Source organism: Hyperolius riggenbachi, chromosome 1, assembly GCF_040937935.1.
Source record: "Hyperolius riggenbachi isolate aHypRig1 chromosome 1, aHypRig1.pri, whole genome shotgun sequence".
In the NCBI taxonomy this organism is placed as follows: Eukaryota; Metazoa; Chordata; class Amphibia; order Anura; family Hyperoliidae; genus Hyperolius; species Hyperolius riggenbachi.
This window is the reverse complement of record NC_090646.1, coordinates 582,680,766-582,707,368: the sequence shown is the minus strand read 5'-3', so window position 1 is coordinate 582,707,368 and position 26,603 is coordinate 582,680,766. Positions and strand designations below refer to the sequence as shown.

Below are 26,603 nucleotides of genomic sequence, written 5' to 3'. Positions count from 1 at the left end.
ATACGTTTCCGGACCTAGTGTGGACTGGCTCTAAGGCTGCTACCACATTGGGGTGATGTGGGTTGCATCCTCTGTAAAGAAAAAAAGAATTGCAACGTATGGGAAAAGTCGCATCGCATGTGTGACACATGCAGTGAAGTATACAGTACATACAAAGTATGCTTCGCTGCAACTCTTAAAGCGGACCTGAACACAGAACTTCTTCTCTGCTCTAAAAGATAAGCAGCAGCATAATGAACTTTAATGTAAAACATTTTTTGTTACAGCTGATACAAATCCTGCAATAAATCTGAGGTGTCTACTTCCTGCTTTCATGGAAGCAGACATAGGGTTAACATCCGGTGTTTACAAATTAGCTGTTCTGCCAAGGTCTTCAGAGATTCCTGAGCTGACACAGCTCAGAGATCAAATTACAGTTGTCATTAGTCACAGATTAGGGAGAATTACACAGGCTAAACTCTCCAAATTCACACAAAGTGCATTTCTTCGTTTACCTTCTGTACCTTGCAAGAGTTCAGGTCCACTTTAACATGCAACATTACACGGTTCTGACCTGCATGCATTGCCAACAGATCCATTGCATCATGCAGCGAATGCGCTGATGTGACGAGGCAGATCCATTGGGTGCCCTGCTAATTTGGGTAGCGTCAGACTGCAATTTTAATTGCAGTTACAGTGGCACAGCCAGACATAGCTAAAGCCCAAATGACGTTAAAGGGCTGCTAGCGTGTTCCTGACACAGAGACGTGCTGCGGACTCCGCTCCCCGCGCAAACCACCATCATCACCCTCTGCTGCCGCCGCCACTTTCTGACTGGTCCGCTGCTTTCCGGATCAGTGTGCTTGACTCCAGCGTGGCAGAAACGGTTTACCCCACACAGTCACACAGAGGCTATGCAAGCACATGCTGCACAGCGTTAGCTTGGGATCGTACTATCTACCACCGTATGGACCCCTGCTGGTGCAATCCTTTCCACTGTCGTTCTTTGGAATATTGAATGGATAAGTGGATTCTTACTAGGGTTTTGTGGTCACTCCCCCACCCGTGAGCTCCGGCAGCCGGTTTTGAGAGACCTGAATCTTCAACCGGCCCTTCCAAGCAGAATACCAGCCGGTACTCACCATGTTGCGTCCGGATCTGGTATAGTATGGATTATTTATTGCTACTCTTCCCATGGAGGCTGCATTTGGCATTACTTGCTGTGAACTTTTTCAGCTTGCTGCCTGTTGCTGCTTCATATTGTAAGCTGGACTAATACCATTTGCTTGCTGCTCTTATACAGGCTGAACTTTGTTGCTTGCTAGCTTCTGACACACTGAAAAAGTTCACAACAGGAAGATTCGTAGCCAGTTTGCTACTTTTGGCTGCTTCTAACTGTAGGAGGATGAACTCCATTTTTTAATGGAATATTTCTCCACACAGGCCTGATTGTGACATTTGGGATCCCAGATCAAACTAGGTGATCCTAGGTGTATGTCTGTGTTTGTGTGCATGCGTGCGTGGCCGAGTGGTTATTCCATGAGGCATTCTCTGTGTCTTTTAATGTTGCCATCTCAGAATTTATAATTAATACAGATTTTGTGTATTTTTTATATTGAAAATTGTCTTGATCAGATCTGTTGCATATGCCCCTCACCCCCCCCCCCCCCCCCCCACACACACACACACTTTTTCCTTGAATTTTATGTAATACGTTAAAGAGTTGGGCAGTGTTAGGCATAGGGCTAGTTTTAGCTAGAGGGTAGATTAGTGTTAGGATTAAGCCTCAGTAGAATTTCGGCCTTACCCCGCATACAAATTTACTTGCTGCCCTCTTTAAATCTATGCCTGTTAACATATCATTACATTATAATTGTATTGTGTTAGCAAAGTGTTTATATTCTCCAAGGCAACGCACTGCAAAACCCCACTGTGACCGTAGCCAAAAGAAAACTTGAAGGGATTTTTAGACTGCTTAATTAAACATGCTGTGTTGAAAGCATCTAAAGATCTCCAAAACTGCCTTGAATCTGTCCCGGTACATAGCAGCATAATTTCAGGAGCCCATTGTAAAAATATCTGCCTAACCTGATTGCAAGGAGGAAGTATAACTATGTCCCAAAACCAAATATTGCCCCTCCTGTCCCTGGCCATACACGGTAATCAGTATTATGAATTATCGTAGTCATTTTTCTTTTTATCTACAGAGCACAGAAAGGGCAAAAGCCACTGTTTTGCAAGTCTGGTTTAGATGCAGTGTGCCTTTGCCTAACTAGCAGCCTGTCTTCCCGATTCCAATAACCCACTAAGAGATTATAAACCCCAGCAATGGTATGGTATAGGTGGTATGGTATAGCTGGTTATCTTACCCAATGCAAATGCTAGGACAGGCATAACTCACTGTAATTCATTAGAGCACAGATACATCCCGATATCTACATTACTGCCTGCCTAACCTGGATCGCACCTAGAAAATCTGCACAACAACCGAAGCTGGCACAAAAAAAAAAAAAAATTGAATGGCCCACACACTGCTGATTTGCAAGCCACGTATATTGGTTACTGCAGTTTGGCACTTTTTCCAAGTGTCCATACTGACAGCAACTCCACCTTTCCTGACATGTGCTCACCTGGTATTTTAAGATGTCGACATTATAATATGAGGCTGAGGGGTTCTGCTCAGAAGACTTCTTGAGGTAGGAGGTGACAGCTTGCATATTCATCCAGAAGTCTTTGCAGTTGGTGTCGCTCTGCGAGGGATCACTATAAAGAGAACATTGAAAACATAACACAAAAATAAAACAGGATTTATAAACCTATTCATAAAAACATGACATGGGTAAAGCAAACTGACTTAACATACTCAGATATATCTGCTAATGACTATACTGATATAGTAAAATAACTAAGTTTATGTCAGAATAGGCTTAAAGGGACCCTGAACAGAGGTAAAAAGAGAAAATCTGGACTTACCTGGAGCTTCCTTCAGCCCCCCATAGCCCGCAAGGTCCTTCGGTGTCCTCTGGGTTCCCCCTGTGGTCAGCTTTGGCTGAAGCTCCGCATGCTCGGCCTGTCCATGCGCCCAGCGTGATCACTTGCCAGTAGCCCTAAGGGTCCTGCACATGTGTGGTACGCGAAAGACTAAACCTTGCATGTCCTGCCCTTACGGCGACGCGCGCAATGAGACACCGGGTGCCTGGACAGGCCGTGCATGCGCGACTTCAGCTGAAGTTGCCAGGTTTACCGAGCCGCCAACGGGCTCCACAGAGGGGACCCAGAGGACACCGAAGGACCTTGCGGGCTACGGGGGGCTGGAGGAAGCCCCAGGTAAGTCCGGATTTGCTTTTTTACCTCTGCTCATTGGCCCTTTAACCACCCTGGCGTTCTATTAAGATCGCCAGGGCGGCTGCGGGAGGTTTTTTTTTTTATTAAAAAAAAACTATTCCATGCAGCCAACTGAAAGTTGGCTGCATGAAATCCCACTAGAGGGCGCTCCGGACGCGTCATTCTGATCGCCTCCGCCGATCAGAATTAACAAGGAAGACCGCAATGAGCGGCCTTCCTTGTTTTGCTTACCTCGTCGCCATGGCGACGAGCGGAGTGACGCCATGGACGTCAGCCGACGTCCTGACGTCAGCCGCCTCCGATCCAGCCCTTAGCGCTGGCTGGAACTGTTTGTTCCGGCTACGCTGGGCTCGGGCGGCTGGGGGGACCCTCTTTCACCGCTGCATGCGGCGGATCGCCGCGCTGCAGCGGCGATCAGGTAGCACACCCGGCTAGCAAAGTGCCGGCTGTGTGTGCTGCTTTTTATTTCATGAAAATCAGCCCAGCAGGGCCTGAGAGGCAGCCTCCGGCGGTGATGGACGAGCTGAGCTCGTCCATACCGCCCGGCTGGTTAAAGGGAACCTGAACAGAATGAAATTATTTAAAATAAACACAATGTTACGGCATACGAATAGCTGGTAAGACACACACACACACACACTTTCCCCCCACATAGTAGAGTAGTGCAGCAGAGCAGTGCAATATTTACCTGCACCAAAAATGCACCATGTCTCTTCTGTTCTTCGTAGCAGTCGCACACACTCTGCGCCTTCATACCTCCTTCTCCTGATCATGTGAGCTCAGGAGCCAGGTGTATGCTGCATAGAGCGTGTGGCTATCAGGAAGATAAGAGGAGACCTGAAGCAGCACTGGAGAAGGTAAATATCAAATTGCTCCAATGCACTACCCTGCAGAAAAGGGGAGGAGCCGCTCCCCACAGTCACTATAGTTAGCCACTTAGTTTTAGACTGTTCTGTAAATGTTATATCTTAACCAGTTCACCCCATAGGGGTTTTTACCCTAACGGACCAGAGCAATTTTCACCTGTCAATGCTCCTCCCTTTTATGCCCTAATAACTTTATTACTACTTATCACAACAAAATGATCTATACCTCGTTTTTTTCCGCCACCAATTAGGCTTTCTGTGGGTAGTACATATTGATAAGAATTTTATTATTCTAAATGCGTTTTAACGGGAAAAAGAAAATAATGGAAAAAAAATATTTCTCAGTTTTCGCCCATTATAGTTTTAAAGTTAAATGTTCTCCTGTGGATAAAAGCATTACATTTTATTTACCCAGTTGTCCCGATTATTAAACTGTTTAAATTATGTCCCTATCACAATGTATTGCGACAATATATTATTTGGAAGTATAGGTGTTATTTTTCTGTGTTTTTTTTTTTTTTGTCCGGTCCATAATTACAAGCCCCTATGTAGTAAAGTAAAAGTAATTTTCCCTCATAAAATATATCCCTAAGGCAACTATTTATGTATTTTTCCTAAACTGATTTTTTTTACGTGTGTACGCGTGTATTAATTTTATTCATATTGTGTATGCTTGTATGTGCCTGTATGTGAAATTTTACTTTTTGCCCACAAGATGGCGCTAGTGAACACTTTCCGTTATAGGAAGTGTTCACTTTTTTTTTTTTTTTACATTTTACCAACCTGTGACTGTTTCCTGTTTTTGTGAATGGACGTGGCCACTGTTCGCGGTCACGTCAATTCATTCCAGGCATTGCGATCGGGTAGAGGACCGCTCTCGGTCCTCTTCCCCAATCGCAGAACAGGAAATCCCGATGGAAACTGCGGCGGTAGCAGCGCGCACACGTGCGGAGCGGCGGCGGGAACGCACGACTTATTAAAATGTCCTGTTGCCGTTAACAGGCTTAAACAGGACGTTTTAATAAGTCCGAATGCCGTTAAATGGTTAAAGAGAAGCTGTCAGCCATACTATCTCAGAAAAAACACATATATAAGTAGATAAATACTTGCTCTACTTACATAGCATATGTATTGCACTGTCCACATTTTGATTTTAGTGATTTTTTTTATAGTAAAAAAAGAAAATTTTGACTGTGTCTATCTAGCCAATCCTGATATCATTTCCTCCCTTACTCTGTCTATCATTGCCCACCCACCTCCCAGTCTTCAGACACTCCCAACCAATTCTGCAGTAGAAAGTGCATTGTCTCAGCATGAGAAATATTGGCCAATCAGAGAGGAACAGAGGTGTGGGACGGGAAACAGGGATCAGCCAATCAGGCTGCATTAGTTGTGTCTGAGGGGAAAAGAAAGAAGAAAAAAAGAAAACCCAGCAAACGCTGCAACTTCCTTTGTGCAGTAGCTGTACCAAATAAGAGCCACAGAAACTGGGGAATGATGTTTTATGGAGAAGAAAAGTAAGAGTGATTTTTAACTTTTGGATTGCCTGGTTAGCATCCTTATTACTTGTTTACCAAATAAAAATAAAGAATAATTTTTTTATTTTATACCTGACAGTTACCTTTTAATAAACAATGTGGCCCATGACTTAGACCATAGATTTTGGCTCCTTATGTGATTGAGTTTGACACCCCTGCTTTAGAAGTTTTGGAAAGCACCAGCCTTGTCTCACAGGAATGGAGATGTGCATGGAGCAAAGTTTGGAGGAAAATAAATTAGATATTTAAAACAAAACAAAAAAACCTCCCTAGACTTTCACTGCTAGATCTTATTTTCTGCCCATAAACAGTCCACACATGTTATGTCTACGACACACACACACACTGCACACCACACCACACCACACCACACCACACCCAAATACCTGTATAAAAGCTGGGTATTTGGTAGAATCTGCTCAAGCTTGCTAGTGTTTTTTACTCTGAAGCAAAGCACTGCTGGAGAGGGGTTACTTGTGAAGACCTTTATAATTCCACTTGGAAATGACACAGTCATATCTCCAGTTATCTTCACAATACATCTGCAAAAAAACAATATAAACAATATGGATAACATCTAAACTCATTTTGCAGCTTGGTGTCCATGCTTTACATGTTGTATCTTCCCAGACTGTCACTTGCCGTTTACATCCTGTGACTGTAAACTAACAGTGGTAGTCTAAATGTGCTCATTAAAGTACACCTGCATTGGAAATGGAGGCTGCCATATTTATTTATTTTTAAAGGGAATAGCCAAGCTCATAAAAAAACAAAACAAAAGCACTAGGGTTTCCGTCATGTTCGTTGCTCGTCCCAATATCACACGCTGTTACCGCCATGCACCTGATCGAGCACAATCGGGTGTGCGCCGGTAAGAGCAGCCAAAAACTGAACATCTTACAGCTTGTTCAATCAATACAAGCGAGCAATTTAGGCCCAAAATTGCTTGTTCCTCTGCTGTTCCAGCCGAAAAATGTCAACAAGATTTTTTCGGGGGCTTGCACCTGCGCAGTAAATGGACCCGATCAGGCTCAGCTTTTTTAGCTGAAGCCTGAGCAGCTCAGTGCTACTGCACAGGTGCAGTGCGGCCACAAGCTTTGGGAACCCAGCGCTGGTGGAGGACGTGGGAGGCCTCTGGAGGATCCCGAGGTGAGTATCCAATATTTTGGCCCAAGTAAGCTTCAGGTTTGCAGTAAAAAAAAAATAAAAAAAACTACAACTACAGTCACCAGACTGTGACAATGACTTACTTTGCTGGGTCTGCTCCTTTGAAGTAAGCATTAACCGACTCTGAGAGCGCCACAGCAACAGGCAGTGTGTCCTGACTTCCTAGGGTGACAGGACTGGGCCCCCTGGAGATACCTACAAATAGTCAATAAAAGACCATTAAGGAACAGTAAAACATATAGCTAACATAAGCTACTTTAAAAGACAAATTCCATTTTATGCTCTTCACGTGTTCCTGAATCCATAATCACACTTTCTCTGTGACTCACCACCATCTTTCTTCATCGCCATTTCCTCTCAATAATTGATTACCATAAAAGCAAAAATTTGAAGCATATCTGAGCTCCTCTAATCTCTCAATCAGCATGGAGACCAAGAGGGTCAGAGCCAGCTTCACTCCTTGCTCTGTGTACAGTCATGGAATTCGTTAACATTTCCTGCTGGTCTCTCTAGATGCTAGACTGCTAAGCTTATGAAGAGGTCAGATGAATGTTGTAAAGAGGCAGAACACTGACCACTGCAGGAGGAGGTGAAGGCTCTAATGGTGGTATTATACGGGTCAATCCGGCGGCCGATTATCCGCCAGATCGCTCGTATCGATTACTGCTCGTCCCTGCCGGTGCTCCTCATCAGCTGCTCGATTTCCTGCCATTGTCCGCCGGCGGGGGTCGAGCAGCGTGATCGGGGCAGCTGAATATTATCAGCTGGCCGGATCAGCTGCTCGATACACGGTACAGAAACGTACCGTGTAACCCCAGCATAAGAGTTGGGAATGGCGTGTTGGGGGGTAAGATGCAAGCACAGTGGGAGCCTGCAATGCCAGACAGTGATAACTATAGTAAAAGCTAGTAAGCCTGAAGGTTCACAAATGTGGGGGAAGCTGGCAGTTTATGGGGCCGAAAAGATCCCTCTCCGATCAGAGAGAGATCTGTCTCATGGTCAATCTGCCAATACACTGTCTGATATATGGGAACCTTTACTCGCTAAAATGGACAGGTCATGTTCTTTACATTAAATATTCCACTGCTAGGGAACATAAATATTCTGGAGCACTGCGTGTCTTCTAGGGTAGCATTTTGTTGTTGTTGTAGAGTAGAACAAATATATTACCTTTCCAAGCCAAAAAGACCAAAAGGAAAATTCATAATGCTATAGCTTATTCTTTCTTATGCTCCATTGTTTTTCTACTATTCTTCTGCAACTTAAGGTGGCCACTAATGATACAACTTACTGAACGATCGTTTACAAACCATTCTTCGTTTGAACGATCATAAATGATCATTTGGGACCACTAATTGACAAAACTCTGCTAACCAATCCAATTAGATAAATAATTTTGAATTTCAGATCGATTTTATTAAATTAATCTGATCAGATTGGTTAGGAGATTTTTATCCATTAGTGGCCCCACATGATCTTTTACATAATTCCATAGCTTGGTTGTAAAAAAGACATTCGTCCATCAAGTCCAACAAGAAAAAATAAAATAAAAAAAATATAATAAAAATAAAACCATCTTGAACCTGCACATATCCCAGTTGATCCAGGGGAAGGCAAAAAAACCTTACAAGGCCTGGAGCAATTAGCCTTAAAAAGGGAAAAATTCCTTCCCGACTCCAGATAGCAGTCAGGTAAAACCATGTTGTCGAATTAAAACAAGATTATTCTGTGCTACATAATTTTGTACAGCATCCCGTAGGATACCTTCCAACCGTTTACAAACAACTGATGTTAAGCTTACTGGTCTATAGTGTCCTGGCTCTGATTTTTTCCCCCCTCTTGAATAAGGGGAAAACATCAGCTGTACGCCAGTCATAGGGAACTGACCCACTTGAAAGAGAATCACAGAAAATAAGATAAAGTGGCTTATCAATAACTGAACCTAACTCCTTTAACCACTTAACGACTGCCTAACGCCGATAGGCGTCGGCGGGTCGTTAGTGGTATAGCATGGATTTTCCATGCCAGTTCACGGAGGGCGTCTCCGTGAACAGTGTGCGAGCCACCGATCGCGGCTCGCACACGTAATGTAAAAACACGGGGAAGAAATCCCCGCTGTTTACGTCATATGGCGCTGCTGCGCAGCAGCGCCGTAAGGCAGATTGGGGATCCCCGGCCTCTGATTGACCGGGGATCGCCGGCATATGATAGGCTGAAGCCTATTCTACAATGCGCAGGACGGATATCCGTCCTGGGTAGCCCATGAAGAGAGAGGTAGGGAGGGAGAGGGAGGGAGTGCAGAAAACGCTGCGGAGGGGGGCTTTGAATAGCCCCCCCCCCCCGCAAAGCACAGCAAGCCGGCGGCGATCAGACCCCCCCAGCAGGACATCCCCCCTAGTGGGGAAATAGGGGGGGGGGGGGGGGGGAGACTGATCGCCCTGGCTAAATCCTGATCTGTGCTGCGGGCTGGAGAACCCACGCAGCACCGATATCAGGAAGATAGGCTGGTCCTTAAGTGGTTAATACCCAGGGGTGGATTCCATCTGGGCCAGGTGCCTTGTCTATCTTAATCTTACTTAATCGTTCCTGCACACCTTCCTGTACTAGGCAATTCATGCTGAATGAGGAAGACTGGGAACAACCCAGGGCCATATTTAGAGTTAAAGGCCTCACCTTGGTAAAGACAGAAGCAAAGCAAGCATTTAAAATTTCCGCTTTAGCTCAGTCCTCCACAATCAATTTTCCCTGGTTACGATCGTTCATATGAAGAATCATTCATAAAACGATCGTTCAGTATACTGTGTCATTAGTGGCCACCTTTACAAGTCATCTGGTCATGTGATGCAATGTCTGATATAAGCAAGCAGCGACAGTGAGGATGTGAGAGAAAGTGTCCTTGCAGGCATGTGACGGATGCAAACAGCACTTACCGAATGTGGGGGTGTTTGCTGCACTAATTGACGCAGATGAGGATATTGAAGAGGAGCTTTCTGCACGAGGCAATGAGGAAGAGGAAGGGGGGCTAGTGTTAGATGTCACTGGAGGGCTGAAAGGTCGTGGCTTTAATTAAAAAAACAAAACATTTATGTTATTGCTGATATTAAAGAGAAAGTACAACTCTTATTTCTTATATTACGGAGGGAATTATTACATTTGAATAAACTGCTTGTGAGACACATTAAAAATAATTCTAGGCACATACAGTAGAGTCTCTGTTATCCAGCACTAATGGGGATCAGCTGATGCCGGATAAGTTTGCTTTCTGGTTGCTTACGACTCAATGTTAGAAATAGGCCTGGCTAATACAGTTCTATATACCCACCTACATACACAACATGAACTCTCTATTAAATGGTTTTAAATGTTAAAATACAGTAATTGAAAGTATATTAACCTTGGGGGAGTGGTGGAACCCAGTATTTAAAGGAGTCGTCAGGGAAAACAGCTCCCCCACAGCTCTATTTACCCGGCGCATCCGCCAGCCCCTTGCAGCTGACATGTCCCAATCCGTAGTTCCACTCAGCCGCTGGCCCGGGGTCCCTGCCGGTGAAGAGGATGACTTCCTCTAGTGCGCCTGTGTGAGCGTTCAAGTCCACGGTGTACTTTGCAGGCACAGTAGTTCTGCGCCTGCACAGTACACCGCAGGCAACGAGGGCTTGATTGACAGCGGTGTCGTGCAGGCATAGTAGAGGACGATCTTAAGGTCACCCTCTGCACCGGTGAGAACACCGAGTCGACGGCTGAGAGCAGAGCTGCGGCGTGGGACGTGTCAGCTGCTAGAGAAAGCCCCGGGTAAGTAGAGAGTGGGGGTGGGGGGTGAAGCGGATTTTCCCTGATGACTCCGTTAAGCACAGCAGAGCCGACAAACACCTTAAAAAGTTGGCCTTAACCACTGTGAGTACTGCTGGTGATTTGTGCTGGTTGGTTGAGTTCTGGATAAGAGGGGCTCAACTGTATATATACAGTGCCTTGTTGAGTTCCATTGAAGAGTACATCCAGTATAAAAAGACAGAGCCTGTCATGACAAGCTGTTTTAACAATGCAGGCTTTGGGGGGCGGGGGGAAGTGGGTCTCCGAGTTAATTATTTAGAGACAACCACCCCTCTTCCCCAATCCTGCATTATTAAGTCAGAGCCTGGCAAGACGGGTTCTGTCTTTTTATACTGGAGGTACTCCTTAACCCAGAGATAATTTTTAAGGCGACTGTTATATATACAATTCTTGCAGGGATTGGGGGGTCTGGGGAGAGATACCTGTGAAGAAGGTGATATGCTAAAAGGAACAGCATTTAAAGAATAATAATTTTGGTTAATATCACTTCTAACCTTCCTAAAGGGCCACCATTGCTTTGTTTCCGCTCTCCAAGCCTTACGTATATGTGATCTATACACTGTATAATGTATATCTGTTGTATGTCCTGTACCTGTAAGCGCTGCTCCTCTTGGCTCACTGAGCGAGGACTGGTTTACACTGAATGCACTGCAGTGAGCTTTCCTTAATACAATACAACTGACTTGCAGCACAGATGAAGGACATTTTCCATGTTTCTCTATCAGTTTATATCTACTGTACGTGTTTTAGCTAAAAGCTTTCTCACAACACACTGCTGTGTGCATTTTTTTGGTGCACTGTGGATGCAATACTTACAGAAGTGCAGGAAAACAAGTGCGTTAAACTGCATGCATTAATAGCGTGTGCGTAAAAGTGCATCCCTTTGGGGGATAGGGGCGTACACTCACAGCAACAGGACATGTGTACAGCAGGTAACTGTGCAGAACGCATCCTGGGCCACTGGATAATAGGAAATGACTGGAAACATACTTTTTTTGGATCCCCTCAGAGAGGCAATTTTTTTATACAGCATTACAACCACAGGTAGTGAAAGGAATATGGAAATTGCATTGCTATCGTCCTTTGGAAATCCTATTAGCCTAGCCTAAGAAAATAGCAGTGTCCATATTTCTCACAGTACTGACATGCTTTCATTTACATTTGTGCAGCCCTGATACAATATTCATAAGATATGGTCAATGAGAAGCAAATCTCTTCTCAATCCATTCAAATTTAATGTAAATGTTATGCAGCTTGAACTTGGACCAATAAAAATTGACAAAAAGTTATTCTGATTGGTCCAATTTCAAGCTGCATATCATTTACATCCAGTTTTAATGCAAGGAGAATGGATTTGCATCCCATTGATCATCCCTAATATTAATAGCCCCGTTTTATTTAGAGTGGAACTTCACTTAGGGCTCGTTCACACTAGGGGCATTTCCGGCCTTTTTGCAAGCGCAGGAGATTTTTTAAATCGCCCATAAAACGCTTGTGCAATGATTCCCTATGAGAAAGTTCATATCAGCGCAGTTCGTGTGCTGTGCATCCAGCAAAGTGGTGCCTGTACAATTTTTGGGGCGATTTTCGTATTATGGAAGGTATAGGAAGAGCGCTAATCGCTCACAAAGCCGCTGCGATTGTCTTCACGTTTTTTTAAAATAAATACATTGTATTTATTCTTTACTGGGTCAAAGAGTTCACTTCCTGACTTGCATCGGGAGTAAATTACAAAACCGTTCTGGAAAAGCGCTTAGAAAAGTGATTTTATCTGAAACGCAGCGCGCAGTGGAGTGCCGGGAAGGGGGGGGGGGAACAAAAAAAACGCAAAACACTTGCATTTGCATTTTAGATTTTAGGTGTGAATGAGGCCTTAAAGAATTCTCTGTCACAAATTTGAGAAAAAAAACCAGTCCTTTCTATGTAAAGTTTTTTTTGTACTCGTTACATTCATACTTTGTATTCTATCCTTCTCAATAAAAATTAGGTTTTAAAAAATAATTTTCTGTCATACGTAACGCTTAGCGTGATTTGCCTTCGTAAAGTATAACTGTAATGAGAGGGCTATGGAGGCTGCCAAAATTATTTCCTTTTAAACAATACCAGATGCCTGGCTATCCTGCTGATCCTCTGCCTCTAATACTTTTAGCCATAGACCCTGAACAAGCATGCAGCATATCAGATGTTTCTGACATTGTCAGATCTCACAACATTAGCTGCATGCTTGTTCCTGGTGTTATTCAAATACTACTGCAACCAAATAGATCAGCAGGGCTGCCAGGCAACTGGCATTGCTTAAAAAGAAGTAAACATGGCAGCCTACATATTTTTCTCACTTCGGATGTCCTTTAAAACAGAAGGAATTTACAATAATTTAGCTTTGAGGCCTTGTTCACATTGTGTTCCGATCGTGTTAGCGTTTGTGTCGGGCGTTTGACGCGATTTTTTTTGCAATTCCCGGCACTTGGGTGGGCGGTGCATTTTTGTTAAAATTGCTTTTCAAGAGCAGTTTTTTAATTCTCTCCCTGGCACCAATTCAGGAAGTAAACTCTTTGCCCCGGAAAAGAATAAAAACAATGTATTTATTCTTAAAAATGCGAACGCAATCGCTGCACAAAGCGATTTTGTGAGCGTTTTGCGGTTTTCTTATACCTTTGAGGTGGAATTGCCTCCAAAAAGGTACAGGCAGCGCTTTGCTGAGCAGATCAGAAATGAACCGCTCAGCTGTGAACTCTCTCATAGGGAATCATTGCACAACCGGTTTTAGGGCGATTTTGAAAGTCGCCCACGCTTGAAAAAAGGACAAGAACGCCCTTAGTGTGAACAAGCCCTATGTGAACATCAGTGGTTACCCACAATGAACCGCTACTAAATATGAAAATCATCTCTTTATGCCGCTGAAGTCAGGCTTACATCCAGAACTGCTGGTGTCTAGAACGCCTATAGCTTTACATTTTACGGAGCCTCGTCAACCCCACATGCATGCAGACAGCCTGTTTCTCACTTATAATTAAAGTTAATTAAGTTAATTAACAAGACAAGACCAATAACATTTATATCGCGCTTTTCTCCTGGCGGACTCAAAGCGCCAGAGCTGCAGCCACTGGGATGCGCTCTATAGGCAGTAGCAGTGTTAGGGAGACTTGCCTAAGGTCTCCTACTGAATAGGTGCTGGCTTACTGAACAGGCAGAGCTGAGATTCGAACCCTGGTCTCCTGTGTCAGAGGCAGAGCCCTTAACCATTACACAATGCTTGCTGTAATTGAAATCTGCACATTGTTTATTGCCTGTTATTCCTGCTACGGTGTAGACTCAATTAGGGATGTCAATTAGAATAATTTGGAGTTGATGCAGGATTATGCAAACTTTGTATGTAAATTTATGCAGCTTGAAAATGGATTAATCAAATTTTTCCTCAGCAGGATTTGATTGGTTCATGTTCAAGCTGCATACATTTTTATACAAAATTTGTATAATACTGCATCAACTTAAAATTATTTGCATCTCATCGACCATCCTTAATCTAAATTACTGTAGCTACACGGTCCCGTTCTTCCAGTTGCTCTGTCGCCATTGTAGTTCGCAGACAGCTGAGCTCCGTACACCGGTCAGGAGCCAATTTCATTGGCTTTTGCCCATGTGATAACTGTAAGCCAATCACAGTGATAACTGTAAGCCAATCACAGTGATAACAGAATGAAATCCAGAAAAAAAGGCTCTGATTCTTAAGGGGCTAGAGCCTGCCGGTACTGTTAGGGTTTAGAGGAGGGTGCATTATTGAGGAGTACATGGCGAGCCTTAAGAAGAAAAGCGAGATGGTGCTGCCAAGAATAATCCAGCTTTTACAAGCGCATAGGTAAATATGAAATGTCACTTATTTTGAGTGACACTGAGTACGCACCAGAAAGACTAGATCTGAACACTTTGCTTGAAACATAATTTAGCTAGACGTATGCTTTAAGGAACATTACTTACTACTTCATTTATTCCACTGAGCTTGGACGTGGGGAGCTTTGGTCTGGATGGCGGCCGTGGAGGGGGAACGATTGTGCCAATGGAAAGTGGTGTGGTGGGCCGTGCGGGTGGCGACACTGTTAAAGAAAACACAATTTTAGCGGCTGCTTATCACTGCTTACAGAGCTGAAGAATGTTATGAGCCATGTACCCCAGGTGAGCCCTTAGGGAATAGCATAAAAGCACGGCATAATTCATCATAGCCTCCCAATAAAGTTTACAGTATATGCCTCACTTACTGATAAAGTAAATACTTTAAAAGCACAGTGGTTATCTACATTTTTAGCCCCAGGGCTACTACCCATTTAAGAGACAGTTAAACTCTATCTTTCCATGTTGCTCTATCAGTGATGACGCACCGACCCTAAGCAAGGTTGGGGCCATTTCAGGATAAGCCGGTGCTCGGTAACACTTGCTTTTCTTCAACATAACGGCAAGCTGATAAGTGGACATTAGATGGTTGCTAGACATACAAAGATGTTGAGTGGAGGTGTGGAAACCATGGCTGTGGAGTCAGGACAAAAATCATCCGACTCCTCAGTTTATGAAACCACTGACTCCAGGTATCCAAAAATTTGCTCAGATTCCTCACCTCCAACTGCACAGCCCTATCAGGGCTATGGAATCGGTAAAAAAAAAAAAAACATTTGACTCCAAATCCTTTGTTTATGAAACCTCAGACTCCTCGACTCCAACTCCACAGCCCTGAGGAAAACTTACCTAACAGTACCTTTTCTACACCAGATGGGAATCAAGCCTTTGGACTCTTTCACACCAGAGCCCTCTTTCGGCGTTTTAACGCAAAGTCTATACTTTGCGTTAACCAAGGTAAAGGGAAAGTCCATAGACTTTCATTTTAACTTTCACACCCGCCGCTGCGTTTCGATGCGTTGCGGTACGACGCATCCCGGCGCATTTTATCGTCGGGAATCGGCGCTTCCACTTCGGGTAAATTAACTACTACAGCCGCTACTCAGCGTCACACCGCTGATTCCCGACTACACGCCACAACGCCTGCAGGAGCCGTTCTCCTGCACGTTTTTAACCAGCCTAAGACCTAGGCTCTAAGTGTTTGTAACCAAGTAGGTTTACCCTACTGTAATAGGTGCTAATTTAAACAAAAACAATTAAGAACATATCAGCAGACAACTGCAAGGCATAACAACAACAAACCTCTGCAAAATGTATTAAAGTATAAAAAAATTAATTGAAAAAAATAAATCATACCATGCACAGAAACATGCGCTACAAATGAAAACACCAAATTTCAAAATACAAGACAAGTTTGCATATTTAAAAAAACAGTAAAACATTCAAACGTATGCTCAAATGTAAATCCACTGTAGACAAACAATATGTTTACATCTTATGCAAATAAATAAAATAAAAGAAAGCTGCCTGGAAAAGACACACGGTTTAAGAACTAAAATTGTGTTAAAATAACAGGATGCAACAGGTACAGAATATGGATGAAAAGGGGGGGCATGAGGTTTACATCCACAAAATGATTGTAACCAAAATCCACTGTTCGGGGGCAGTACACTGCACAACAAAGCGACACAAGGCATGCTTGTCATACCATTGTTTGTATGCCCTGTAGGCAGGCTACAGTTCACAGAGGCAGATTTTGACGACTTGTCTGAAGGGTTTGAGTTTTCTTCAACAAACACATCATCGATACAATAGTTGGCATTAGACAAGCCTACATAGTCTTCAACAACATAGTTTCTCAGAGTTCTCTCAGATAAATAATAGCGCATGTTGTCAACTTTCTCAAAAGCGCTATGGAACCTCTGGAGCTTCTTGCGGCTTGTTCTATTGTATTTGTTGCTGTTACCCTCGTAAAGAGTGGTCCGCGGCCTCTGAGGCAAAGCAGGCTGCGTGTTTTCTACCTGAGCTTTCAAGGTGCCAACGTTATGGAAAAAGTTAGCACCAAAATCAAATTGTGCCGTGCCTCCAGGATCAGGCACTGGGAAGTCAAAAGAGAACTCAGACATATTACTTGAGGTCAAAGTTGTGGGAGAAAAAGGGAAACTCTCAAAAGGCTCCTTTAGTGCAGCTGAAGAAGAAGAAATGGGAAGAAACAAATACACACACATTGAAAGTCTGTTGCTTGCAATCAGAAATGTTCACAAAAATTCTGAAGCTAAAACATCTAGTCCCTGGTGTTTAATTTCCCCAGGATTTCTGTGCAAAAAGTGATACAATTAATTTTCATAATTTTTATTTTCCTGTAACTTTCCAAAATGTGTCAAGCAAGGGTCTAGAATACATTGCAGGAGACTACTGACGTGTATGCACATCAGTACTGTTCACAGCATGTTTTATATTGAAGTGTATACTCGTCAATACCGCCAGGGAGTTTAAAAATCCAGTCCCACTAGAGCCTAGCCTACAAAACACACCCAATGGGTGCTTCTCATAGCTCCGCGGGTATGCCTGCTTAAAACTGAACAGGTATTTTTTTTTATTATTTTTGGACAGCACTCATACACAGTTATGGTGTACTACTAATGAATGTACCATATATGTGCATGGGGTACTAGACATATTGTGAGCCACACAAAGAAGGCATTACATTTCTTGTATTCCCAGAGTTTCCATTAAATAAATACAACCTTCAACTTCACTACTTTTTATATTAGTGGGTACTTGGTAAATGTGAACTTTTATGCAGGGTTGTGTACTTTAAACGTTATGAAACACTGGTCTAGACCGATAAAGCAGAGAACAAAAACTTCATTTTAAAGCAGACCTGAAATTTTGCAGAGAAGGAGAACACAGAGAAGCTCACCCTGCTTGTGTTAATAGAGAACAGCCTGTCTAATTCTCCCTTCTCAGCAAGTAATGAGCTAGTGTAATTTGAGCTCTCAGCTGTCTGCCAAGTTGAGAGCTAGTATGTAAACAGAGGTTAACCCTTTCTGTGCTCTCAGCAAACCAAGAAGTCACTACACTGCAGCATCTCTGAAGGAGATCTATAAGCTGCAACAACGAAATGTTTTTTTTCTGTAAAGGCTATTATGCTGTTGCTTATCTTTTAGAGCAAAGAGGAAGTTCTGAGTTCAGGTCTGCTTTAAAGTGGACCTGAACTCTTGCACAGAACTGAAGAAATACATAGAGAAATGCACCCTGTGTGTATTTAGAGGGTGTAGCGTGTTTAATTTCCCCTCATTTGTGTCTAATCACAAGTTGTAATCTGATCTCTCCCCGTGTGTCACATGACTGCCTATGGTAGAGATGGCAGATAATGCCATTTGAAGTTAACAATATGTCTGCTTCCATGAATAAGGAAGTAGAAACCATGCAGATTTATTTTAGGATAGGTATCAGCTGTAACAAAGAAATGTTTTTTGTTTAAATGTTAGTACGCTGTTGTGTATCTTTTAGAGCAGAGAGGGCATTCTGAGTTCAGGTCCGCTTTAAGAAGAAGAAAAAAAGGCAAAGAGAAAACAGAGCAAAGTTGGCATTTGATGTCGCACCAATCGCTTTGTGTATCCCACTTACTATGGAGGTGTAAGAAGGTTAAATACAGACTTATTTTCTAGTGAGGGGTTAGATAATAACCTTCAGTAATATGGCTATGCCCAGGCCTATGTCGTGCTGTTACAGCAGTTTGCCTATGTAGGTAACAGGAATACATTTTATTTACATGAAAAGATGATGCAGCTCAGATACACGGATGTAAATTGTACACAGTGTGATACAGAATACAATATGACTGAACTTTACCTGTGGAACTGGATGAAGATTGGGGAGAGGACTCAACTGAGTTGCCAAACAAAGGGTCCCAGGCCAGAAGATCACTGTTAACTCTGCTGCAAAATGTGGAAATATTGAAACATGTAAATGATCCTGCTTCAGAATCTGAATGGACAATACCAATTAAGGTGTTCATTTCTGACACAAGTTTCCAGCGCACTCCCACTCTCAAGGTAAAGCTACAGTTACGTGCTTCTCTACAGTACATTTCTCCTATGGTGATGCTGCAATTGTTACAGCACCAGCAACAAGTAATAAGTATGGGCCTTTATCCTCCCTGGCAGTATGATGATTTCCAGATTTTTTTTCCAAAAAGCGGTGCAATTTTTTCACAAGCTTTCAGAACCTAAAAATCATACCACTTGATAGATCTGTAGCAGCCCTGCACATTCCACACCTCCGATGGATCCAACTCGAGATTACTGCTCTGAGCTGTGGATTTCCATCCCGAGCCCGACTCGGTGTTACCGCTAAGGAGGCAAGTACAATTAGTCTGAGGGTAGGGCTAGGCTAGAGTTTGCATGGCGGGTAGTAAAGAATGTACAAAAGCGGAATCTTGTAGACCACACTGGCTAGTCCTTCACAGGCGGAAGTTTCACTAAAGGCAGCCACACACACACCAAACAATTCTTTAAACTTCTTTTCAATTCAAGAATTACAATAAATTTTTCAATTGATTGCAACATTTAAAACATCTGCCCAATGTTTCACACTTGTGTTCAATTTTTCCCATATGATGAAAAAAATAAATAAATTGAAAACACAAAAAAAAAAAATTAAAAAAAAATTAAAAATTGCGTGGGTCTATACATCAAAATATTGACACTAACCTACACTTACGTTTTTATAAAAAATAGACAAATCGGCCACTCCAGATGTTCTTTTATGAAAAAGGAAAAAAGGGCAATTCAATCAGATTTCTCGAACAAATAAAAAAAAAAAAAAGCTTTCAATTCTTCTGTACAAACAATCGTTTTTATTGAACTGCCGTAAAATTGGATAATTTTATTTTATGGTGTGTGGCCATCTGTTGGCATTGGGGGCTTCTGCATGAGACTGCAATCACATAACTGCTAATCTGCTAACCTTTGAGCAATTCTCATTATGTTTCAATATTACCCAGATGAGGACTGCAAACTTTTACCACATACCAATGTTTAAAGAGTACCCGAGGTGGGTTTTTAAATCTAAAAAAAGGGACACAGAGGCATGTTCCCATCTGCAGGACATGCCTTTGTGTGTCCTGACCGCCGCTCTCCGTGCCCCCACCCCCGGAATCTGGCAACATTAATAATGTCGGCAGACTACTGGGAAGGGGCTTCCCACTGCAGGATAAGGGACGCCTGCAAAACACCCCTTCCCCACCTATCAAAGCCTTCTAATGGCTCTAACAGGCTCCCGCTGTCTGCTCCCCTCCTCTCCCCCGACGCTCTCCATGTTCATCAGTGCTGTGCTCTCAGAGGAGAGCACAGGCCTTCCTCTGCAGCGTTGTGGCCCCTAAAGGTGACCACTAATTATCCAATCTTTTTCATCCAATTTCACCAAATCTATGTAGTAGAAGAGTAAACTGAGTGAATGCATTGAATGGATACTTTAGGTAGTCCCTTATATTACATAGAAATGGTAAGATTGAATGAAAAAGATTGGATCATTAGTGGCCACCATAAGGTCACCGAAGTGAAAGTGATGGATTACTGCAGATAGGAGCGGTGGGGAGAGGAGGTAATGAATGCTGCCTGGTCCAGCAACCCTCATGGACCAAGCAGCATTTCTTTTTTTTTTACTTGTAGACCTGGCTCGGGTTCTCTTTAGAATAAAAAACAGAACATGTTTATTGGTTCACTGACTATACAAATTCTATGTAAATATGACGAAAAACATGCAACAGAATCTATTTGACTGCTACTTGAAACGACCAAAAAACAGCATCACTTCAGAGTTATTAGCACTCGCTGCTCATCCCTACTTATCATTTTTATTGAGTATTTATAGAGTGCTGGCATCATATAGGTAAAGACCTCACTCTTCCCAAGCTCCAACTACCATGAAGCAACAACATATGGAAAACTTACTCTGTTGTCCCTGACATTTTTAGTTTGGTCATCTCTTCACCTAAAAGATGTAAGAATATAAAATTAGCATTCATTGAAAAGTAAGCAAACATTTGCAGTTTTTACAACCCTTGCAAATAAATATTACATAAATACAGATGGAGCAAGGTGATTGCAAGTACCCCTGTTTTACGTTAATCCCTGTTCTGTGTCCCCAGGGAAGTTCTGTAGTCTTGGGTCAAGATTGAATATAGGCCTTGGCCTCTATAATTTGTAGCTATGCTCCACCTCTTCCTAATCTCCATACAATAGTAGCCACAATTTCTAGCATCTTAAGTATGTTTACTGGTTTGTGGACAACAGGAAGGGGAGGAGCATATTTCCAGGTCAGAGAGCTGAATTATAACACTAGGCCCAACATCTAATTATAATAAATGCCCAAATGCTAGCCAGTCTTCTGCAACTAAAAATCCTACTTCCAAGTTTTGGGCACATGATAAAATAAAAGACAAGAGGTAACAAGGATCTGTAGTAGTAGGTCCTGTTCCTCTCAGTATTATCATGTTGTTCAGACTGATCCCACAATTAATTTGCTTTGAAAAACTGTTAAGAATTTAAAATGGCATTTTCTGCTCTTTTAAAGAGACACTGAAGCGAAAAAAAAAAATATGATATAGTGAATTGGTTGTGTACTATGAATAATTACTAGAAGATTAGCAGCAAAGAAAATATTCTCATACTTTTATTTTCAGGTATATAGTGTTTTTTCTAACATTGCATCATTCTATAATATTTGCAGATTACACAACACCCAGCATTCAAAATGAGTCTTTCAGAGCAGTCTGTGAAGTAATGACCTCTCCTCTGGCAGAGGAAAAGTAAACAGTTCAATTACAGTTGAGATAATAAAAGTCAGATAACAGCCCTCTCCACGACTTAGTCGGAGAGCTTAATAGCTTTTTTGCATAGAGATAACAACTGGAGTTTCTTAACTCTTCCTGTACTGGAAACAATTAGACTGATGTATCTGATCTTAATGTTTTATTTCTTTGTACTACACATACAAATCATAATATCATAATTTTTTTTTTCGCTTCAGTGTCTCTTTAAGTTGAGGCGAGTTAATCTTTCAAAAGCACTTTTCTTAATTAAAACCTCTAACATTTGATTAAAAATCCTATATTGTTTCACCCTGACAAAGCCAAGTTATTCTGTTCTCTCTAACACAACTATCATGCTCAGAACTGTTAAGCAAGTAACTTGTTTCTCTAGTTACATCTTGATTTTTTTCAAATCACAATTGGCTAGCTTGGTAGACAAAATGGTGTTCTTCCTTAACCACCCTGGCGTTCTGATTAAATCGCCAGGGTGGCTGCGGGAGGGTTTTTTTTAAATAAAAAAAAAACTATTTCATGCAGCCAACTGAAAGTTGGCTGCATGAAAGCCCACTAGAGGGCGCTCCGGAGGCGATCTTCCGATCGCCTCCGGCGGCAAGAAATAACACGGAAGGCCGCAATGAGCGGCCCTCCGTGTTTCGCTTCCCTCGTCGCCATGGCGACGAGCGGAGTGACGTCATGGACGTCAGCCGACGTCCTGACGTCAGCCGCCTCCGATCCAGCCCTTAGCGCTGGCCGGAACTGTTTGTTCCGGCTACGCTGGGCTCGGGCGGCTGGGGGGACCCTCTTTCGCCGCTGCACGCGGCGGATCGCCGCGCTGCAGCGGCGATCAGGCAGCACACGCGGCTGGCAAAGTGCCGGCTGCGTGTGCTGCTTTTTATTTGGTGGAAATCGGCCCAGCAGGGCCTGAGCGGCAGCCTCTGGCGGTGTTGGACGAGCTGAGCTCGTCCAGACCGCTCAGCAGGTTAAATATGTTTTATTTGACATGAGCTAATCAATAAGCTTATATTTAGATGAATATCATTTCTGGCAGGGAATGTCTACTGTGGAATAAGAAAACACGTAGGTCTGAAATTGGACTTCACTGTTGGCAGCACTGATCATTTTATAGAAAATGTGAATCATGGCAGGTCTGCTTTAAACAGGCTTCACAGAATAAGATCTTCAAGCTTAACAGTACAAGTTTTCATGCACATATAAAAAATGTGCTCCACTAAACCTACAGCTTTTGTTAGGCAGCACGCACCTGGCTGTTTCTGAAATGCCTCCAGTAGAGATGGTCATGTCTAAGAGAACTGATGGAGAAGCATGTGATTAGTCTGGTCAGGTGATAAGTATGTAAGTCTCTGATTTGCTAGTCATAATCACGTGCTAAAGCAGAATGTGATCACAGCAAATCAGAGCTTTGCAAATGTATCAGCTGATCAAACAAATCGCATGTTTCTCCATGAGTTCTCCTAGACCTGACCATCACTATAGCTTCCAGTACTGCTCCATGAGGTCTTTTCCAGTAGCACAAAAATGCCACATTGTTTTCGTCTTTCTAGGCTCCTGAGGTCGCTGTCATCTCGTAGCTATTCTTTCTTGGATTGGCCGGTATTTGTAAAAACAAACAAAACTTTACAAGTCTTGTTAATAAACCATTAAGGAAGCAGCTGTCTCCATACACCAGGCTTTCTCAAAGAGGGTTCAATGGAACCCCAGGGTTCCTTGAGGACTGTGCAGGGGTTCCTTGGCATTTTACCCCATCGTGGGGAAAGTATAATAGAGCACATTATAATAGGGGGTACAGTAAAAAGAAGCACTAAATTGGAGGTTAGAATAATAATGAGCACATTAATAAAAAGCACTAGGATAAGGAGACAGTATAATGAGTGGCACTGTAATAGGGGGTAATGAAATAAACAGCCACACCTACTTTTAAAGACCATGCTTCCTGCAAAATAAATTCAGGGGTTACTCAGGATCCAAAAATTATTTGCAGGGGTTCCCTGAGATCCAAAAATTATTTGCAGGGTTCCTCCAGGGTAAAAAAAGTTGAGAAAGGCTGCCTTACACAGACTTCCTAATCAAGCACATGAAAGGGTTAAAATGGTAGTTTGCGGTTGAGAAATCAGTGCTCCGGTTAATGACCAATAAAATAAAAGTGCACTTGTTCCCGGGCAGATTTCCACCACAGATCTCTGGCTGCCTGGAGCCTCATGGAGTCTAGCTAAAGCTTTAAGATGAACTGACCGCGGACTGACTACTGCCTTATTACAAGCTGAGGATAGAAAGATGACAAATAATAAAGACTTTTAAACCTTTATAGTTACAAAAAAAAGAATTGACGACCGCCCTGAACATTTGCCAATGTGATTCTCATTTTATGAGGACAAGTTTACTTACTTGAAGCATTCCGGGTCATGTGTGCCTGGGGACAGAATGAAAATGGATTTGTAGAACATGTAAATTTGTTATATCGATGAGATTTTATGCTGCAAATATGTAATTACATTAGACTATTCTCTCCAGACAGGACTTAGTCAGGACTATAGAGTAATCCTCACTGAGGAATAAAACTCTTCACCTCTGGTTTCCTTTAAAGTGGAACCAAGATAAACTTTTACTCATTGCATAATTGTGTTCCTTACATATAGTTTATAGGGCATTCCTCAAGCCCAAGACTTTTTTTTAATGGTTTCAATATCCTAATTCCCTATGAACTAAACAAGCCTCATCCTCATCTCCTCCTGTGCCTTGGCACTCTGAGACCCATGTAGCAAGGGCTTATGGGAGCTCAGTCTGGGCAGGAGGAGGTTACTAGCCAGGGATTTCAGAGGCAAGGGGAGGAGAGTGGAGTGAAGTTTTCACAGGCTGAGGGGTGGAGATGCAGTGCAGCTTGCCTGTGTGTAATGATCACAAGCAGAACATGGCTGCTGTCATTGTACCACAGGAAGAAATAATCATATACTGTTACTTGTTCTAGTTAGTTTTTCATCTCAGATCCGCTTTAACCACAGTTTGAGCTGCCATAAATCAATCTGGACACATACAGTATGTGTCCAGTGTTGCTTCCCCTGCTCGTTCACAGCAGGATTTACATGTTGGTGATTAACGAAGGGGAACATATTCCCCATGCCAATCGAAGTACCTGTCAATTAATAAACATGCTTCAAATTACGAGGGATGTCGATTGATAAAAGTGAACGTCACAAATGTAGCAATAACAAATGATTGAACACTGAGGGCCCTTTCATACTGGCGCGGTGCAGCAGAATTGCCGCACTGCTACTGAAGCCTAATGTATCCCCATGGGGGGTTTACACGCCCCACATTGCGGTATTCTGGGCCGGAAGTCCTCGATCTAACGCTAGCACAAAACTAAATTACTGTGCGGTTTCTGCAGCGACCTGGAACGATCTGAGAAATCATGTTAGGCAATGGCGACGCGGGGATTTCACGTGTTGATGTTGCGGCGTGCAATGCGTATTTTTACAATATGCTTTCGTGCACTTCCGCATTCCCAAAGCAGGAAGTGACCGCAAGTGTGCATCACTTCCTGCTTGGCTGGTGGCCAGACAGGGAACAACGAGTACTAACATTGCGTTCCCTGAAGGCCTGTTTTTGCAGTGTGAAACTGGCCTTAATGGTAACTTCCAGGACAGTGTATATCACCAGCTAGTGGCCGAAAAATAAAAGTAAAAATACATTGAATACTTATTACCGTAAAACCTTATTAGCCCCCCACCCTGTTGCTTCAAAACAGAAACAGTATTGAAAAAAAACTATGAGTTTAAAAGAAATACATAGTTACCTTAGGGTCTGAGCTATATAATGATGGTATATTATAATTATTTTATCTATCTATAGTAGTATTGTTTATTTTAAAACTGTAGGGTATAAAATTTGAGAAATGGCCCATCTTTCATTTCCCTATAAAATGCCTAGAAAAAGTAATTACTGAAAACCAGTATCAACCCCAAAAAGCCTTATATGTGGCAAAAACAATTAATAAAACAAGATATAGATCATTTAGGTGTGATCAGTAGAGATAAAGTTATTGGCGAATGAATGGGAGGAGTGCTGACAGGGGAAAACTGCTGCTGTCCTTAAGGTAAAAACAAACCGTGGGCTGAAGTGGTTAAGAAATCTGCATTTGCCTTTGTCTGCACATGACAGATAGATTAAAGACAGAAATAATACTCCCATAACTGTGCTGAAAAGATATAGCAAGACAGGCAGTGTTTCATGTAATAAACGGAAAGGTGAGCTATAGTGCATTTCCTATGCATCACCACCCCATGAGAGCAAAGTATAACACTATAAATAGCCACATAAATAAGACAAATAGATGTGTAAAGTACACAGAGGTGGATCCGAGTTCAATCGGACTTTTATTGTGCAGCAACAAAAAGGACATACAACTCTAGGGATTGGGAAAAGCAAGACAACACAAGAATGCATTTAACACGGGCAATAAAGCTTAGAAACATTGTACTCTGCGAGACAGTCAATATTTGTAAGGGCTGCGTTTTCTAAAGTACTAGCTGGGACATGGTTCATGACATAGCACATAAAGAGTAGGCATTCGTACACATTACAGAACGTTTAAATGTATTGTATAAAAGCGTTTACCTAAAACGTTCAACAGAAAAGTCAATTTTAAAATTATTCACCGATTTCAAAGAACAAGAGCATAATGGTGTGGAAGGATGCTTTCTATCAAACTCAAGTTAAAGCGGAATATAACCCTGCATTTCAACTTTGCTCTAAAACATTATTTACAGCATATTATATGCAACCAGCATTTTTTGTTTACTAGACCAGCATTGGAAGGGTTACACACAGCTTTAAAGTTCGTGGAGAGAACTGCCGAAGTTTAGAGAGATACATTTAAGTAAACAAAATGTAGCAAGTGAGGAATGTTACACACTCTTTGGCTGTCCTCCAGCTCCTGCACAGTCAGAGAGAGTGACTCACATTCCACAGTTGTTACATTTTGTTTTGCTTAAATGTATCTATGTAAGCTTTAGATGCAGCAGCAGTTCTCTCCAGGAACTTTAAAGCCTTCCAATGCTGGTCTAGTAAAAAAAAATGCTGGTTGCATATAATATGCTGTAAATAATGTTTTAGAGCAAAGTTGAAATGCAGGGATATATTCCGCTTTAATATATA

The 26,603-nt window shown here is 42.5% G+C and overlaps 1 protein-coding gene across 1 annotated transcript in view; it reads right to left on the bottom strand.

Moving 5' to 3' along the window:
• Positions 1-26,603, bottom strand: part of FCHO2 (FCH and mu domain containing endocytic adaptor 2) — a 240,335-nt gene that overhangs the window by 24,687 nt on the left and 189,045 nt on the right. The window contains exons 15-22 of the mRNA XM_068248366.1: positions 23,835-23,859; positions 20,572-20,611; positions 18,470-18,555; positions 14,702-14,817; positions 9,826-9,955; positions 6,979-7,090; positions 6,115-6,270; positions 2,610-2,742 (exon numbers count right to left, since the gene is read on the bottom strand). Coding sequence (XP_068104467.1) covers positions 2,610-2,742; positions 6,115-6,270; positions 6,979-7,090; positions 9,826-9,955; positions 14,702-14,817; positions 18,470-18,555; positions 20,572-20,611; positions 23,835-23,859 — 798 coding nt within the window. The remainder of the gene's footprint in view (positions 1-2,609; positions 2,743-6,114; positions 6,271-6,978; positions 7,091-9,825; positions 9,956-14,701; positions 14,818-18,469; positions 18,556-20,571; positions 20,612-23,834; positions 23,860-26,603) is intronic.